The 17,307-nt window shown below is 34.8% G+C and overlaps 1 protein-coding gene across 1 annotated transcript in view; it reads left to right on the plus strand.

The window, feature by feature from the left end:
* Positions 1-306: 306 nt before the first annotated feature.
* Positions 307-17,307, plus strand: part of LOC106471645 (lipoyl synthase, mitochondrial-like) — a gene marked incomplete at its 3' end in the record, with an annotated part of 68,990 nt that continues 51,989 nt past the window's right edge. The window contains exons 1-2 of the mRNA XM_013932260.2: positions 307-571; positions 12,174-12,337. Coding sequence (XP_013787714.1) covers positions 455-571; positions 12,174-12,337 — 281 coding nt within the window. The remainder of the gene's footprint in view (positions 572-12,173; positions 12,338-17,307) is intronic.

The following is a 17,307-nucleotide window of genomic DNA, read 5'->3' on the forward strand; positions in this document are numbered from 1 at the left end:
TAAAACTAGTTTACTCTTTGTCGATACGACTTTGTAATACACAGAATTTTCCCAGTCACTTTAAACTTAACAACCTTTATAACACACGCTGTAAATCACGGTGATTCACACACTTTATTTACGGTGCCTACTGTTCGCTTGACCCAGTTATTTATCTCTTCAATCTATCTGCATATCTCTGCAATCTATCTGCCTATATCACTGGCTTTCTTTGCCAGGCTTATATACTTAAAAAGAGGGCGTCTAGCAAACACTGGGACATTCGCGGGGTTCCCTAATAATTCTAGGAACTCCAGCGCGCATGCCCCCAGCGTCACGCGACTTCCGCTGTTGTAACAATACAAAGGTCCGAAACAGTTCGTGTTACATACATTTAGAATTTCAGAAATTAGGTACAAAAATACTACTTGATCTCTTAGTCTTATGAGGTATTATTTTAACGCACATAGTGATAATGTATAGATTGTGTAAAGCCAATCTAATTACAGTTAGGCATAGACCTACACAACTTTCAGTTTCACAGGTTGACTTTAGTACTACGGTTACAAAACTATTCAACGACAAAATTAACGTAAGTTAATTTTGTATATCTCATCATACGTATTGTATTGTAGCCATACTAGTACAATAGTGATAATTAATTGATAATATATATAAATTGTATTATATAATGTTTTATAAAATTAAAAGTGGTAATGATGTCTTGCAAGTAGCATTTATTTTAAGTTTATGCAGTCTGAAGAATTAAACTTTAAAGTTGAGAGCAAGTGGCCAAGGCTTGAGTTTTGTTTTCATATTTGTCAGTGAAAATATAAATAAAATGTTGAATTTATATCCCTGTCCCTCCTTATTTTAAAGGCAGTGAGATGAAAATGAAATAAATTGTAAACTTCACTAATTTATCCAACCACACACAAATGGTAGCCAGTGGCTGCCATTTATAATTTAGATCAGATGAGCTTTGTTTACCACTACCAGTCACTGGATTTTTACTTTATTTTTATGGGTATGTGACACGCATAAATTATAATTATATAATCTGAAACTGCATATGAAGCCTTAGGACTTTGTATGAAAATGTGGAAATTCCAAACTATGTACCAGATGCAAATCTTACCTTCATGGAAAAAAAATATATCAATCTTCCTAGTATATTAGAAGTTATAGCATAAATTCTTTTCACTAGAGATGGCCTGGCCTGTGACTTCCAGAACAACTTATCACCTTTAAAAATAGGCCTAACATTAGCAGCAACTCTCCAGGCTATAGGGATCTTTCCATTATCAACGTACCAAAAATGATAGAAAGGCTGCCAGATCTGAACTTTGTTCTCCACTAAAATACTCCTATTACCAGGAAGAAAACCAACAATTAATTCATATGTACATGAACTAGGTCAGCTCTAATATTTACCATACAATGCTCAGGGTGATGAATATTGGGTACATCCTCTCTTGTAAACAAAGAAGAGAAAAACATTTAGTTATATTTCCTTACTGGGTACATATGTATGTGTAAGAGTCACTTAACACAGTTTTAATCTTGCTGGATAGTGAGCACAATTTCACTAGTCTAGAAGAAAATCTTGCCTTACTAATCTTTTGACATTCTTTGAAAAGGTTACTCCTGATGTAGATGAGGGTATGGTTGTGGATTTGGGTTTATCTGCATTTTCATAAAGCATTTGACTAGTTGCTACATAAAAGGCTTGTATGCAGAAATATTGAATACAAGTCTAAAGAGGCTCTAATTTCATTATGTAGATCATTGGTTAGGCTACATTTGGAGTATTGTGTTTAGTCATGGGCTCTGATTAAGAGATTTGTAAGGTTGCACTATGATAGGGTGTAGAATAAAGCAGAAGTTAAGAAAGCCAAACATGAATTAGGTAGTATTAGAGTAAAGATCGGATTGGGGTCAAGTAAGAAAGAGAGAGTGCAAAGTAAAAGCTTTAAAGACAGACTCGGTTACTATTCACATTCAAGTTTCTAATAGAAATGAACCTTTGCTCACAAAGAAAGAGTTAGTCAAGAAGTTTACATGGAGGGGGGGACTGTAGAGTTATCTGTATGATACATACAGATTGAACTGAATTAAGAGCAATGAGATAGGCCTGCACATTAACATTCTGTTCAAATTGAGGATATCAAAACTAGTAGCAATGATGTTAAATATATATGTGAGTTTCTGTTAGTGGTTGTAAGGGTAGGAGGCCTTTAGTTGTTACAGGATACCAAATGAAACTGATGATATTAATGAGAAACTATAGTGAGATAAATTTGATGACGAGGAACCCACTTTGAGACTACCTGATGATGACAAAACCTTGTCGAAACGTTGTACATTTGCTGTTATGTTAAACTTATATTATAGTGAGATAAAGAATTCAACTGTTGATGAGGTTATAATTATGGGAGATTTTAATGTCAGGCATATATATTGGGAAAGGTTAAAGTCAAATCAATAGTAATAATAGTGTCATACTTACTAAATGGTTTTTGTAATGCATAAATGCCACACCAAGTTAATGTTGAAACATTTAGAAAAAAGGTCCTGCACAGAAGTAAGCCCACATTTTGGTGAAATACCTAAATTGCCTTAAACATGCATGCAGATATGACCTAGATTCTAGGTATTACCATTAACCCAGTCATATAGTATAGGCCTAGACTTATTATAAGTTGCATAAACTTACATATAAACTTATGAGGTGTAGCTTATTGCATGCTTATTTGGCCTATTATTGTCATATTCTGTTACTTCATGTTCTCCGAAAATGGTTTGGCACAAAATTTTGCATAGTTGTAGACAAGGCTATATGACAATGAGGAATATAAACTTCTAAGTGATAGTACTTCCAAACCTGGCTGTGTTTTTGATAAAAGTCAAGATAGCAATGTCTTTGGGGTTCAATCAACCACCCTATAACCAGTTTCACAAAGGTCTTTTCATTGCTAACCAAGCATGAACAAAAAGAAAATCAGTGAAAATGGCAACAAGTTTTATTGATGTGATTGAGGGGAAGCAAAAAACTGTAAGAAGAGTGATGGATAAAGGCCTTACTGTAAGTGTTGCTGCCAACTGTCTAAAGGTTCAGAACATTATTGATGTGGTACTCCTCTGTGGTCACCAAAATATTCTCCCCCATTGTCTCCATGACAGTGGAAAAGACATTGAAAAATGTCCTAGCATCAGTCATGGAAACTTTCTGGATATCTTAGATTTTGCAGTGAAGTGTAGAACATCATAGATGAATACAAGGAATCTGCAGCCAAAAATGTCAAAGATCAGAATGAGCTGATAAGTGTTACTGGTGAACAAATTCATAAAACAATTATTGAGAAGGTCAGTGCTATAGCTGATGAGTTTGCTGATGATTCAAATAAAGAACAATTGAGCATTGTTCTAAGATATCTTGATTTTATTTTCAAGGGAGGTAGCAAAGAACCAGAGCCATGCATATGGGAAGATCTGATTAATTTCTTGGAATGTGGTACTGGAATCACATTGTGTCTAACTAGCTGTGGTTTATATCCAAATATCCATTGTGGTCAATTCTATGATGATGCCACTAAAAGGTGCTGCAACCATCATTACAACTTAACATACTCTTACATTTGATATGAATTGTGCATCTCATTGTTTAAATATTGTAGTTGCTATGAGCCTGTGAGACACCAACATTCAAACTATGTGCAACTTTGATGCACAATACAAAGATAAAATGTGTACTCACTACTCAACCTTTGTATAGTACAGAATAAAATAATTTGATTATTAGCCTTTTTATCTATCACACATTTTCATTGTTTTTATATTTTTGAGGAATAATTCCATGGTTAAGACATATATATATATGTTGTTTGAGTACTTCATTTAATATGCCCCTAGGCTTAGCAGGAGTGAGTAAATGGATTAGATACTGTAAGACTAGTATGACAGTAGTTACAGCTACAAATATATATTGGCTTGAACCAGCACAAAGACTTCAGTTTAACTAAACAAAACTAATGTGAAAAATTAAATGGGCCAATTTACTGTGTCGAAGGTTTTAATACAAAGTAAACACTACAGTCACAAGTGAGAAAAGGGATATTTGGAAGGGCCTGGCTATTCCAAAGTGACAAGCATGTTCGTCTCAAATTTAGTTCTGTTTTCCATCATGTATTCAGGATTGAAATGTGTTGTAAAATTTTTACATTTATATATATAATATTTATGCATGATATTTATGTGATAATAGAATAAATATAAGTTTTTATCATTTTATAATATTATTAATATTATTTATTCTGCATATATACAAGTTTCAAATAATGTGTGTCATGGTAAAAAAAGCTACTTGTTTGGTTTCATTCTAAAACTATTTTTGTTGATTTGTTGTTCTCAGGGTGGGTAATGTCTGTTAACAGAGGGAGTACATTGCTCATTATGATACTTTGTGTATGGATATCCACAACAGTGTCATTGAACGGTTGTTTAGGTAATACGTAGAGATTATAATCCCACCTATGTAGAAATGAGAATGATAATCCATATGGGTAGTGCTAGTCACTCTGGGAATAGGCAAAGTTTCGTGCTCTTTAAGGGATGTTGGATTCAGCTTGAACTGCTAAATGTAGAGGATCCAGTAAAAGCAACTATCCCATGTAACAAACAGCAAATATGTACACTGTATTCTTATAAAAAAATTGTTAATTTGATATTAAACTTTGTGTCCAGTTTCATTGCTTAATTTGACATCTACTCATTTAGTAAGATTTTCAGTATTACTTCATAACCTATATTTTGAGCAAATCTGCTGTTATATAATGGACCTATCCAATATAGCTTTGAAGTAAATTCAGTTACACTTGGATATACCATAGAGTAGATAGCTAGAGAAAATTTTGGTGCTGTGACCAGGATATCATTACTGAGGAGTTTGGTATATTTGCTGAAGTTTGAACTGCCCTTTACCTCTATTGTTATGTGATATAAGTTTTATAATGCTTCACAGTTTTAGAAATGGAATTTTCAACAATTAGAAAGACTTACAACCAAGAGGAAGAGTCTTTTTGCCAAGAGAAGATGGTTGTCTGTGAGAATTTTCATGTCTAGGAGAAGATCTCTCCTGGTCATAGGACATTTGCTGATGTTGGGAAGGTTGATGACTTTGATATTTTTACATCTGACAACACAGGAAGAAGAGCTGCTGATTTCTAGTGCATCCAGAGTGGCTAGCCATACTCTTCCTGAAGGATTACCTTCAGTATGAGGGGGAAACACAGACTGTGTATTGTTACATTGGTGTGGCATCTGGTGGTGAGTCTGAGACTGGTTGAGGTAGTCTGTATAGAACTCGCAGATTAATGCCAACCAGAGTAATCCAACTTCAGCTCTGAAGCCATTGGAAAGAGACTAGAGGTGCCATTTGTAAACCACCAACCAGAACAATCTCACAGCAGGAACCAAATGACAAAGTAAATGGATCATGGGGCAGGGATGAACTACTTGGAGATAGGATGCATACTGTCAGTGTCAACATGATTCATAGAGGATCAAGTAGAGCCAATGGACAATCAACCTAGAACACATCATCTTTCTACTACCTTCAGTAAGGGTCCTCCTGCTCATCAGATTGTCAGGGTCTCCAAGATCCCCTGCCATGCTGTGTGCACAGTATTGAGAATATCTCAGATTATGGCTGGGAAGTCTGGAGGGAAAGTGTCTGGGCATAATCGTGATTACATGTAAGTGAGACAAAACAGGTTACTCACAGACTTTTACATGGAAAAGGAAGATTTGGACCATTTAACTCCTTCAGCATGGGCTCGGTCCCTGGAACTGACCTCATAACCATTTTGTGCTTGTTACAGTTTTCATGCTATAACGTTTAAATTGGTAAATGTATGTTAAGGAATTTGGCAGATTATTAGAAAACATTACAATTTTTTTATGAGCAAAATATCAAATTTTCTTATTAAATCTTCAGGTTTGTAAAGCAATGTTTTTCTAGTGCCTTTTTTTTTCTTTTCACATGTTGATTATCCAACATGCAAAGTAATTTTAATTTTAACATTAAAAATACTTTTATGCATTAGAAAATCTTCAACTTTCACATGCAAAATTTTTATAATGTCCAGATAGTTATCAAATGTTTCTTAAGAAAATAGCTTTATATTTTATCTGTTATTTTCAGTAATGAATCTCTGTACAGGTTTGATAGATTTGTCTGATCTTGTAACCACATTAAAAATTAGGAAATAATTTTAAATTATGCCTTTTTCATTCTAGAATGACTACAGATTCTAAAACAAAACCATAAGTGTTTAGACTAAATAGCTTAAATCTCATAACATCATATATTTATATATATTTATTATTTTTATTACATTGACCTTTCAGCTGTGCCTGGCTAACAATACAGAAGTTACAATGAATCGGTGCACATGCACTCATGTTACCATAGTAAATAATATGAAATTTACCATTAGTCTTTACAAACTGACCTATCTTGGATATATTTTAGTAGACTAATATTTTGTAAACTACAGTCACATTTCAATTATTATACATTATATATGCGTTTAGATTATTGCTATTTACAAATTAGTTCTTAAGCTTATTTTTTTTAAACATAGAAAAGTAAATAAAGAAGTAAAGCAAAAAATTATGTCTTCTAGTTATGACCTTTGTACTCGGTTGCTGCTTGACATAGGTTGCTAAGCCTTTTAAAATTTTGCACGTGGAGTAAAGGAAACAAAATAATTTTTTAAGGTTTTATACATACAGTTGAATTACCAAAAAATCATAAATTACTATATCAATACCATAGAATTCCACTGTAATTTATCAAGCATAGTAACTAAGCTGTATTTGTGTAAAAAAAAGTATGAAATTTTGAGCAGACTTAAGACACAACCTACCTCCATGAAATCTTGGTTCGAAAGAACGAGATAGCATCATAACACATGAAAATGGCTGAGAAAGCCATTAGGGGAACATTCTGAGCTTCCGATTAGTTATTCATGTCATATATAGAAGTAAGTGTATTTAAGGGAGCATTTCCAAGAATGAAAAGAGGTGGGTGGGGTGCCACTCTGTTTGATTTATTACATGAGCAATATCTTAGCAAATTGAAAATTTATTTATTTTATATTCTAGCTTGTCAATATTGCTAATTTGAGTTCCTAATTCGTATGAAGCTATAGACTTAGTATTTTGACATCACAAACATCTAATTTGAACCAGGGCTGCATTCAACATACCATGTGACATACAAAATCAGTGTTTAACTGTGTTTTTATTCATATTTACTTTTAAATTAAGAAATTGGGTAAGGTATTATACTAAAATTTGAATTATAATTTACAATTTAATACCAAACTTGTTGACATAAATTCATGAAATAGTAGTTCAACAAAATTTTGAATGTGAGTCAACAAATGCAATGACATGGCCTTTCATCCATGACCACCTTTCTGGAAAGGGTTAAGGCAGGTAACTACTTAGAATGGCTGGATTTCAGAACAAGCTTTACAGTGCCTGGTTCTAAGTTTAAATAGTCTAAACCTAAACTTGTTTGAGAATTTGAACTAGGAGCAACTTTGGGACTGCATGACAGTTATTATTGATCAATACTGAAAGTTCAACTTGGTAAAAAATAGATCAATTCATCAGGCCAAATTCAAGTCTTATAAAAAGGAGTACCACAGAAAGCTTGACTATTTGACATGGATCATTTGTGTGAGTGTCATGGTAAAGATTACTTTGCAATGGCTTCAGTAGGTTGTGAGGATATCTTCTTTGACAAGTTCATGGAAGGTCTACCCATCAAGATGATACAGCCTGATCTGTGTTAACAACATCTTGGTGTATAGTCAGACTTTCAAAACTGTGGTTAAGAACCTGAAAATGGTATTCCAGTGGATTACAAGAGAAGACTTGAAAGTGAAATCTGGAAAATTTGAGTTACGTGCATGAAAGGGGAACTTTTTGATTCTGTTACAGGTAGAGAAGGTATCTCCATGGGTCATACTAAAATAGCAGCAATGCAGGATTGGCCTCAACATGTGACCAAATAAGATGTTTGCAGTTTTGTTGAGCTTACATTGTGTTACTGATACTTTGTGGCCAACAACTGTAATATTTCCTCATCACTATTACCTTAACCGGGGACGAGGGTATTGCAATCCGATCTGTGTGTTTCCATGCGCAAGTCTCAAAAACTAATGGACCAATGTACATGAAAATTTTACACAAGATGGAAAGTCAGTATGGGACAGTACTCCCCAAATTTGGTCCAAATACAATTCCAGATCTAGATTCTAGATCACTTTGAAGCATTTTTTTATAATGGGGGAGATAGGGCATTTTCACAGTGTTGGGTTAATAACTTTATTATAAAGTGTGATCAGATTTGTACTAAATTTCATGCACACATTAAGGTTGGGATTCCTCATCACACTACCAAGGTGTTGCATACACTTGTGCTATTGTTTGAATGTGGTTCTTCTGGATGCAACTGAGTGTGTGCTCAGCAATTGGGTGAATAATGTGTGGTATGTACAACCTAGGGGAAAAGTTGAACAAAACAGGAGGTAAACTCCAGCAAGAAATTTTTGGTTCTCCTCTACAGAGAATAGCCTAGGTTATTGCTAGTCCACTCCTGGAGATGGAAAGAGGCCAAGTGTATATAGTTGTAGTCATCAACTACTTCACAGAGAAACCTGAGGCGTATCCATTAATTGATAGATACATCTACACAGTCCATGATTGATGCACTGATGGAGCACTGGATAGCCTGATTTAAAGCACCTGAATAGTTCCACTTGAATATAGGGACTAACTTTAACAGCCATCTGTAGTTGGAGTTGTGTAATGTTTTGGGTGTGGTGATGACACAGATTTCATACTCAGTCTGATGGTTTAGTGGTAGGGTGATACTGACTGCCAAGTGTATGCTTACTAAGTTTGCTAATCTCGACTTAACATACTTGGTTGAACATTTACCCGACAACATGATGGTGTACAATAAAAATAAACAGATTTCCACAGGTTATTTTCAGAAAATGCTAAAGTTTGGTTGAGAAGTCTTCCTTCCTGCAGACATGGTGTATGGTTCTCCACTGAGGCAGACATTCCACAGTGTCCATGTGAATATGTGAAGTAGTTAAAGTTTGTGATAGTTGATGTGAACGAGCTTGCCCATCAACAGCTAGGAAAGGCTGCCAAATTACAGAAAAGGTGCTTCACTAAGACTGAAGGAAAGAATGTACAAAAGTGGAGTGTGGCTATGGCTTTGGTATGTACCAACAGTAGGAAAGTCTCTTGGCTCCATCGGGACAGGATCTCATCTTATGTTTCAATGAGTTGGTCCTTTACTCTATGAGATAAGCAGTTAAAGGATGTATATAATGTTAGGGTGATCCTAATTTTTGAAGTTTAGATTTACAACACTCTCATTCCCTCATTTTGTTCCAATATATACATAAGTAATTCACTCCAAATTGTATCCATATTTAATAAGAATGTAGGGGTTCCTTAATGTAGCTGAAATTTTACCTTGTAGCTCACATTATATCTACATGACCTGAAAATTCCAGAATTTTATATATATTTTGGAAGATTCTGGATTAATCTGAAATGTTTTAGCATATTGTTATGGAATATTCTAGCACATCTGGAATCTTTTATTATATTCTGGAGTATTCCAGAGTACACTTTATTATTCAGAATGTTCCATATGTAAATAATCCATGCTGTCACTTTTTACTTCTGGAATTTTCTGTGTTATATCATAGAACTTGACCTGCCAGGTGTTTTCAAAAACTATGGGGCCTTTCCTTTGGTCCAGATATTGCAATTTTCAGTCGATTCCAGCAATCTTAGGAATATAAGGACCAGTTCAGTTATGAAACTGCAGCTTACCATAATGAAGTAGCAGAAGCCATAGAGGAAGTAAAGGACAATGTTATTGAGTTTGCTACAAGACAACTTCTGATCAACCAAACTAGAGAAGATTATCAAGAGCTTCTTGAACTAGCCAGAACCTTTCTTGGTTCCCAAAGTGCTATAACTATAGTGTTTTTTTTTTTCCTTTTTATATGTTGGATAAAAAAGTTAAATCTTGTATAGTGTGATATTTTGCACTATGACAAGTTTGTGTAATCTCTTTTTTTTTTTATACTATATGTGGGTTTTAAAGACCATAATGTATAACAGGTAGATACTTGGTATATGTTTAATACTTCAGAAGTGGTACTCAACTCTGCATAATAAACAGCTGTTATCTCTCACATCTGCTCATAAGATGTTTGCACATACCAAAAGCCATGCCTATGTCAGTTCACATAAACTATGCAAGCCTATGATGTAATCATCATTAGACTGTAACACTTCTTCATTAGGATGGTTAAACATCCTGCAAACACAGTAAACTCCATGAGCATCTTAATTTTTTATATATACACTGGCCTTCCACCATATTATCAATATGGGATTCTAGCTGTTTCTTCTTCAGAGAGATGAGTACCATTTCTGAAGTTATTATTTTCCTTGTCTGAAAATATATTTTAGATAAGTACTTGCTTCTCTCTGTAGAATTACCCACCTATTATGGGGGGCTGTGTAGGCTAATTGTTTCGGGTTTGAATTGATAAAAATCCAGGTTATATGCAACTGTGAGTGGAGTACCCAAGTCAGTAACTCGAGGAAGTTTGTAGTTAGAATTACAAATTGAGTTGGAGACTGAGATACAAAATAACATACAACACTTTAAATCAAAATATTTGAATATTCATTCAAGTCTACAGTTTCAAAACTATCATGAAAATCTGCATTAAAAGCATTGAATTCTTTGATCTGAGCAAACAACTCTTCATCGATTAAACCTTCAATGATAGGCACTACAACAAACAAATTATCAACCACATCATTACGTAACAAACATCCAGACTTTGTTTAGTTTATGTATTCTGGTTAACACTTCTAAAATATCTCTCAACAAAGCTGTTACTTCTTCACTAATGAGTTCTCTTTTAACATCATTTTATTACACATTATACATCATTTCCTAACTCTGCTGTTAAACTAGAGAGGGTAGCAATAATTATTTTAATAGATGTTGTACATTGTAAATTTTCGATACATTATAGTACTGCTATTCTTCTGCTGACTTGCACGGATTCCGGTACCATATAGATCATTGTCGAAGAACTGATTTTTGGTCCAAAAACATGACTTTTTTTTATTCACATTTGTGTGTGTCCAAATGATTATTCAACCAATACCACATGCTTTCTTGGCAAGTAGATTCTCCCTCTAATTGGTTTAATTCCAAAACTAGAACTAAAATGATAATTGGTTATGGTCAAAAGCTGTTAAATGGCAGCTTATTTGCATGTATTTCTCCATGTCTTCCTTCCGATCAGAGTTCTGCCAGTGATTTTTTATAGAACTCACTTCCTGTGGTTAGTGTCAATAATATAAACTTTCTGTAACCTTTCTCTCTGCTATCCTCACATCTATTTAATGTAGATAAGACAAACTGCTGGTTTCTACTTCACATATTGCATCTTGGAATGCATCTCAGTATTTAATGTTTCCATTTCCTTATTTGGACAATCATCTCAATGTGGTTTACATTAGACATCTACTGATGTGTATGTCCTTTCTTTGCTTGACATGTATGTGTGTCATACATGAATATTCACAAAAGATTGTATTTTCCATCCACAGAAACATTTGTAATTCTTGCAAAATGCCCTTCCTCCCCACTTCAGGTGTGTTTATTTTGCTTCCTTAAGAATTGTTCTGTTTTAATGCTAGTGTTCATGGGTTTTATTGCACATGGAGAATATGTTGCCCTCCAATTTGTTTAGGGTTGTATTCTAATTATGATTACATCATAGGCTATCTAGTCTGATAATACATGTTTGGGTGGGAGTTTTGTTTAACACTTGTGACATACATAATTCTTAGCAAGTGCTCTTTGCTCTGTAGAGAAATTAATTTCTATCTAAAATACATTACAATACTAAGCACTATGTTGATACTTTCATCATTGCTTCATAAAATAAATCTTAGATTGCATTACATTTTACAAGACAATATTTTTTACTACTTCTCAACAAAAAGTTAAGAAAAAAATGAAAATTTATAATAATTGTCAAGTATCACTTACTTTATAGGTTTTAGAAGTAAACCAAGACTGTCAATGTAATACAGCCTTTCAAAAAGAGCCTTTAGATGGTGGACCTGACCTACATGATTTTATAGCAGGAGTTGTTCCAAGGGGATCTACATATACAGATTACAAAGAAAAGCTGAAACGAGAAAAAGGTGAATCAACAAGGTGTGCATATATCCATAGTACTTATTTATCAAGATAAATAACTACACTATTATGGGTCTGTGAAAACTTAAACAATGTGTAATAATAGTGAGACAGGACAGCCTTTCCTTTATGTCTTATTAACATAACATAAGCTTGTGGCTGCTAATGGTGTTTATCTACTACCAGTAGCTTAGATAGATTGGATTATGCATTAAACATTTGTTATAGAAGTATTGGTTAAACATTAGGTAATTTAAATGAAAATTGTGCTTGGTAAGATTGTGAAGGTGTTACTAGTAAATTGCTACTCTTCGTTTTTTTTGTACTGAGTGGATAAGCAAATAGCCTTAATTGTTATATATATATATATATATATATATATATATATTTACTACAAAGAAACTTTACTATCCGAGTTTGCTGAATGAACTACTTGATGTAATAAATTTTGTGATAATTTGTGAATTTTTGCTATTATTAATATGTAAGCATACTCTACAATGAAATTATAATCTGATCAATTAGAAAGAATGTCATGTGCCTGTTATATGATTAGTCTCAATGTACTTAATAGAAAGAACCATTATAAAGCACAAATTCATATTTGAATTCAAGATATTTGATAGGATTCCAAAACTTCTACCTTTTGGGATGCTTACAACAAAACAAGAAAGTTAACAGAAATAGATGTTAGGTAATAGCAGGAGCTGCATTTCTTTTAAAGTTTAAAGTTTTCTCTACTTTTCATTTCAGACAAAATTCCTGAAATATGTTTTAAAAACTTCCAAACTTTTCCCATACTTCCCTTAACTCTCTAGTTATGTGTAGGTCAAAATGCTCTTGTCATGATGTTTTTTACTGAGTTCCATTCAAAGTTTAGTTAAACTACTTTATTATCAGCATTTATCTTTATTATTATCAGCATCAAAATGTAGTTTGTAATTCAGATTTTAATATTACATTTCAATTTCTTAATTTCACAATAAAATATGCAATAAATTCTCAATACTCTTTTGCTTGTATCACATGATACTTCTTTGTACTGTATTGCCCATTTTATATTTGCTTCTACCTCTACATGACCAACATGGAATTTAATAATTATTTTATATATATTCCCAAACTAAACTGTCAGTTTTATCACAAAGCTTTAGAGATACAAGCAATAAACTGAAGGCTAAGTGCCATGCCCCTCCAAACATATTGTGTTTTAAAAACTTTCAGTAATTCTCCCTGACATTTGTTGTAGGATTATTTCTAACCATTTGAAAGAGAATATTTCAATTTCTTGAATGTGGTTGGGCCTAAAGCCTTTGAGATAACAAGTTTTGAAACATTAAACATCCTTTTGTTTGTTTGCCATTGCTAACTTATTTTTGGCTTAGTTGGTAAGTATATTAGTTTTTAGAACATTATATTTTATATTTATGATAATATTTCAAATTTTAAATTACACATTTGAATTTGAAAAAAGTGATTTCTGAAACAACACTATTATTACTAAAAGTTAGATATGGAGATTGACATGACTTCTGTCATACCACTATAGACACAAGTTGAAAAGAAAAGCTTGAAAATTCTGAAACGGTACTACCTCTCCTCAACCAAAGCTATCTCGACCTTGATTTTCCCTCTAAGCATTGCCAAAATTTTGAACATCACACCAGTCTTTTATACCCCTCTATTTTTGCTTCATTGCAGCAACATGTGCTGATCATGTGACTAACCTCCACCAATCATACTGCACCACCTATACCAGTGCAGGTAGATCTCTCTACCATTGTAGCACAATCCTCACTTACTCGATTGACACTATAGTAGTTAGATGTGTATTTACTTTGTTCTTCATGTGAATCCTGCTCGTTCAAGTGTGGTTCATTGCTAGTTTCAATTTAATGTTTTGAATTAATAGTTAATTTTGTCATTTCATTTACGTTTGTTTTCTCACATTTTTGGAAGTCCAAGTGGACTTATGACTTCAAATATTAATATGGCGGATAAGGAAGTTCCCACCAGTATGGATAATAGTATGTCACTAGTCCACAGCGTGGCAGATGATGATGTCAGCCAAAAAGATTCAAGCTATAATTTGCAGAGAGTTGGGCACATTAGTTAGTTCTTCAGTTCATTCTCCTTTTCCCCTTGAACATGCTTTTGAAGAAGTTTTTCATAAGGGTGAAGACAATGATCCTCATCCTGATTATTACTATTTTTCTCCCTCACCGACATTCTTGTTCATGTTCAACATTTTGCTGATCAATTGCAGTTGGGTGTGGGTATGCTTTGTCCCCCTCAGCTGTTACACCAGTATTCTTTCACTCACCAATGTGTCTCAAATCCCTATTTGCATTCACAATGTCTGGATCCTCTCCTTCCCTTGTGGGACTTGAATCCCGGTGCTTTGATTCATTTTAATCGGTCCCAGTTTTCTAGGATTCACCTTACTTTGACCACCCTTTTACATGTTGTTTTCTCATTACAATTGTTATCTCAAGACTTCTGCCAATCTCCTGATCAATTCTCAACAGAACTGAGGACCCTCCTGTGGTCTAAAATAGCCAGTTTGTTGGCTTTGGCACTGTCTCTCACCACTTCAATCTTATTTTGTTGGGATTTACTGGGTTGTGATGCATTACTTGTGAGGGTGCATATCCCCCCTTTTTTTCTATAAATCAGCTTTGTTAAGCCCTATTTCATCGTGAAATGGTTTTTGGGGGTTGTCCTGAGTTTTTGGAGTCCAGGGTCAATGTGGTGAGATTACACTCCTCTTTGTCCTCCCTTGCCTCTTGTTTGTCTCGAACTACTATTGCTGCCAAATCTTCACCTGTTAGGGTTCAATGTGCACCTTCTTCCTCTCCCCGTCCCTAACCTACTCCAGGTGTTCCCTTCCTTATGTTCGTTCTTCCCGTTCTTACAGGAGTCAGCGTTATCAGTGATGGAATGTCTTTTCAAGGGCATATGGGGCCAAGTTACAATGGTTTTCAACCTTCTGGGAACACTTCACAACAGCATAGTGGGTTTTACAGGTTCTGTCCAAGGGTCTTTGCTTTTGGTTCTGGTCTCCTTATCTTCTATCCCAGTTTTCTTTCCTCCTCCTCAGGATCATTCCTCATCCAGTTGTCTGGCAGAGTTGATTCATGATCTTCTTCACATAGGAGCTATTGAATGTATGGTGCAGATTATTCAGGGATTTTACTCTCGTCTGTTTGTTCTCCGCAAAAAGATGGGAGATTGGTGATCTATCATTGATCTTTCCCAGCTGAATACCTTTCTGGAAACATTATGATTCACCATGAAGCCCTACCTCTTCTTTCTGTGTGTTTTCCCCCCAGGTGTTGAATGATCAAATTTGTTGTATCAAATGCTTATTCTCATATTCCCATCATTCTGGAGTCATGTTGTTATTTTCAGTTCCAAGCACTGCTGTTTGGTCATGCTTCAGCTCCTTATGAGTTATGTCATATTGTCCATTCTTTTGCATGTCATCTTCACTAATTGGGTTTTTGGACTCATCATTAAATGAATGACTGGCTACTGCTCACCTCTTCACAGGCCCAGTCTGTCACTCACATCTGCTTCCTTCTTCGAGAGTCTGCTTGAGAAGGTCTATCTCTTTTGGGGATGTGGGCCTCCCTGGAAGCTCTCATTATCTTTGGTTGAGCACACATGCATTTCCTTCATTGGATGCTTCTTGATCAATGGAATTTCTCCCACGATCCCTTGGATTATCCTGTCGGTTTTGCCCCAGAGATCAGGGCTGATCTTTTTTGGTTGCTCAACAGGGCTCTTACCACAGTAGAAGTTCTGCTTCCTCCACCTCATCCTGACTCTCATCTGTTCACTGATGCTTCTTTGGTGTGTTGGAGAGTTTCTCTCAACTCTTGGGAGATTTTGGGTCAGAGGTCCATCGAGGAATCTACTTTCCATATCAACATCCTGGAACTTTTGGTTGTTCTTCAGGATTTCAATCATTTCCTACCTTTCTTGCGGGGGAGGATGGTTATGGTTCATTCCAACAATTCCACTGTCATTAGCTATATCACCGAACAAGATGGAACCAAGTCCAGGTCCCTGTGTTTTGAAACACTGGATTTCCTGTACTGGGCTCACGACTACAACATAATGATCTTGGTGTGTCATGTTCCTGGTATTATGAATCTGGTTGCAGACCGCCTGTCCCGTCCCAACCAAGTCCTTCCTATGGAGTAGTCCCTTCATCCTCAAGTTTTTCAGTGGGTGTGTTATCGCCTGGTTTTGTCTGTGTTCACTGTTTCTAGTTATTGGGCTGCCCTGTCCAACAGCTTCCATTTCTCCTATTTTCTTAAATTTTTCTCATCCCCTATTATTTCCTTTCTTTTCCATTCTTTTCATCTTGTTCTTCCACCCTGTTCCTTTGTGCTTCCAGATTGGGATCTCACTGTGGTTCTTCATGCCCTTCCTAATTTTTCCCCTTGAATCCATTGCTACGTGTTCTTTGTACCATCTTTCTCTTAATGCATATTTTTTCTCCTCTTAATTTGTGGTCATCATTGTTCTGATATTTATGTTTTTAATGCTTCCTGCACCCTTTACCATTCTACTTATGTTCTCCTTTATCCAGGTTGTTCCTTCCTTCCCAAGACATCTGCTGCTTATGAAGGTTGTTTAACCTTCTCTCCTATTTCGTTGCCTTCCATTTCCCATTTATACTCTTGTTCTGATCCAGATTGTCATTCTTGTCCAGTTCATTCCCTTCATTGTTATATGTTCCATACTGCTTCCTGTTCTTGACTCTTTATTCCATGGAATCCCTCTGTTTCCCGTAATCTTTCTCCTATTACCCTATTTTTATGTCTATACATTATATAGGTTTACTATTTGTACATCATGTGTCATGTGCTTGTATATATATATATATATGTGTGTGTGTGTATGTATGTATGTGTGTGTGTGTGTGTGTGTATATATATATATATATATATATATATATATATATATATATATATACT

Source organism: Limulus polyphemus, unplaced genomic scaffold (genome assembly GCF_000517525.1).
Source record: "Limulus polyphemus unplaced genomic scaffold, Limulus_polyphemus-2.1.2 Scaffold4756, whole genome shotgun sequence".
NCBI classification, from domain to species: domain Eukaryota; kingdom Metazoa; phylum Arthropoda; class Merostomata; order Xiphosura; family Limulidae; genus Limulus; species Limulus polyphemus.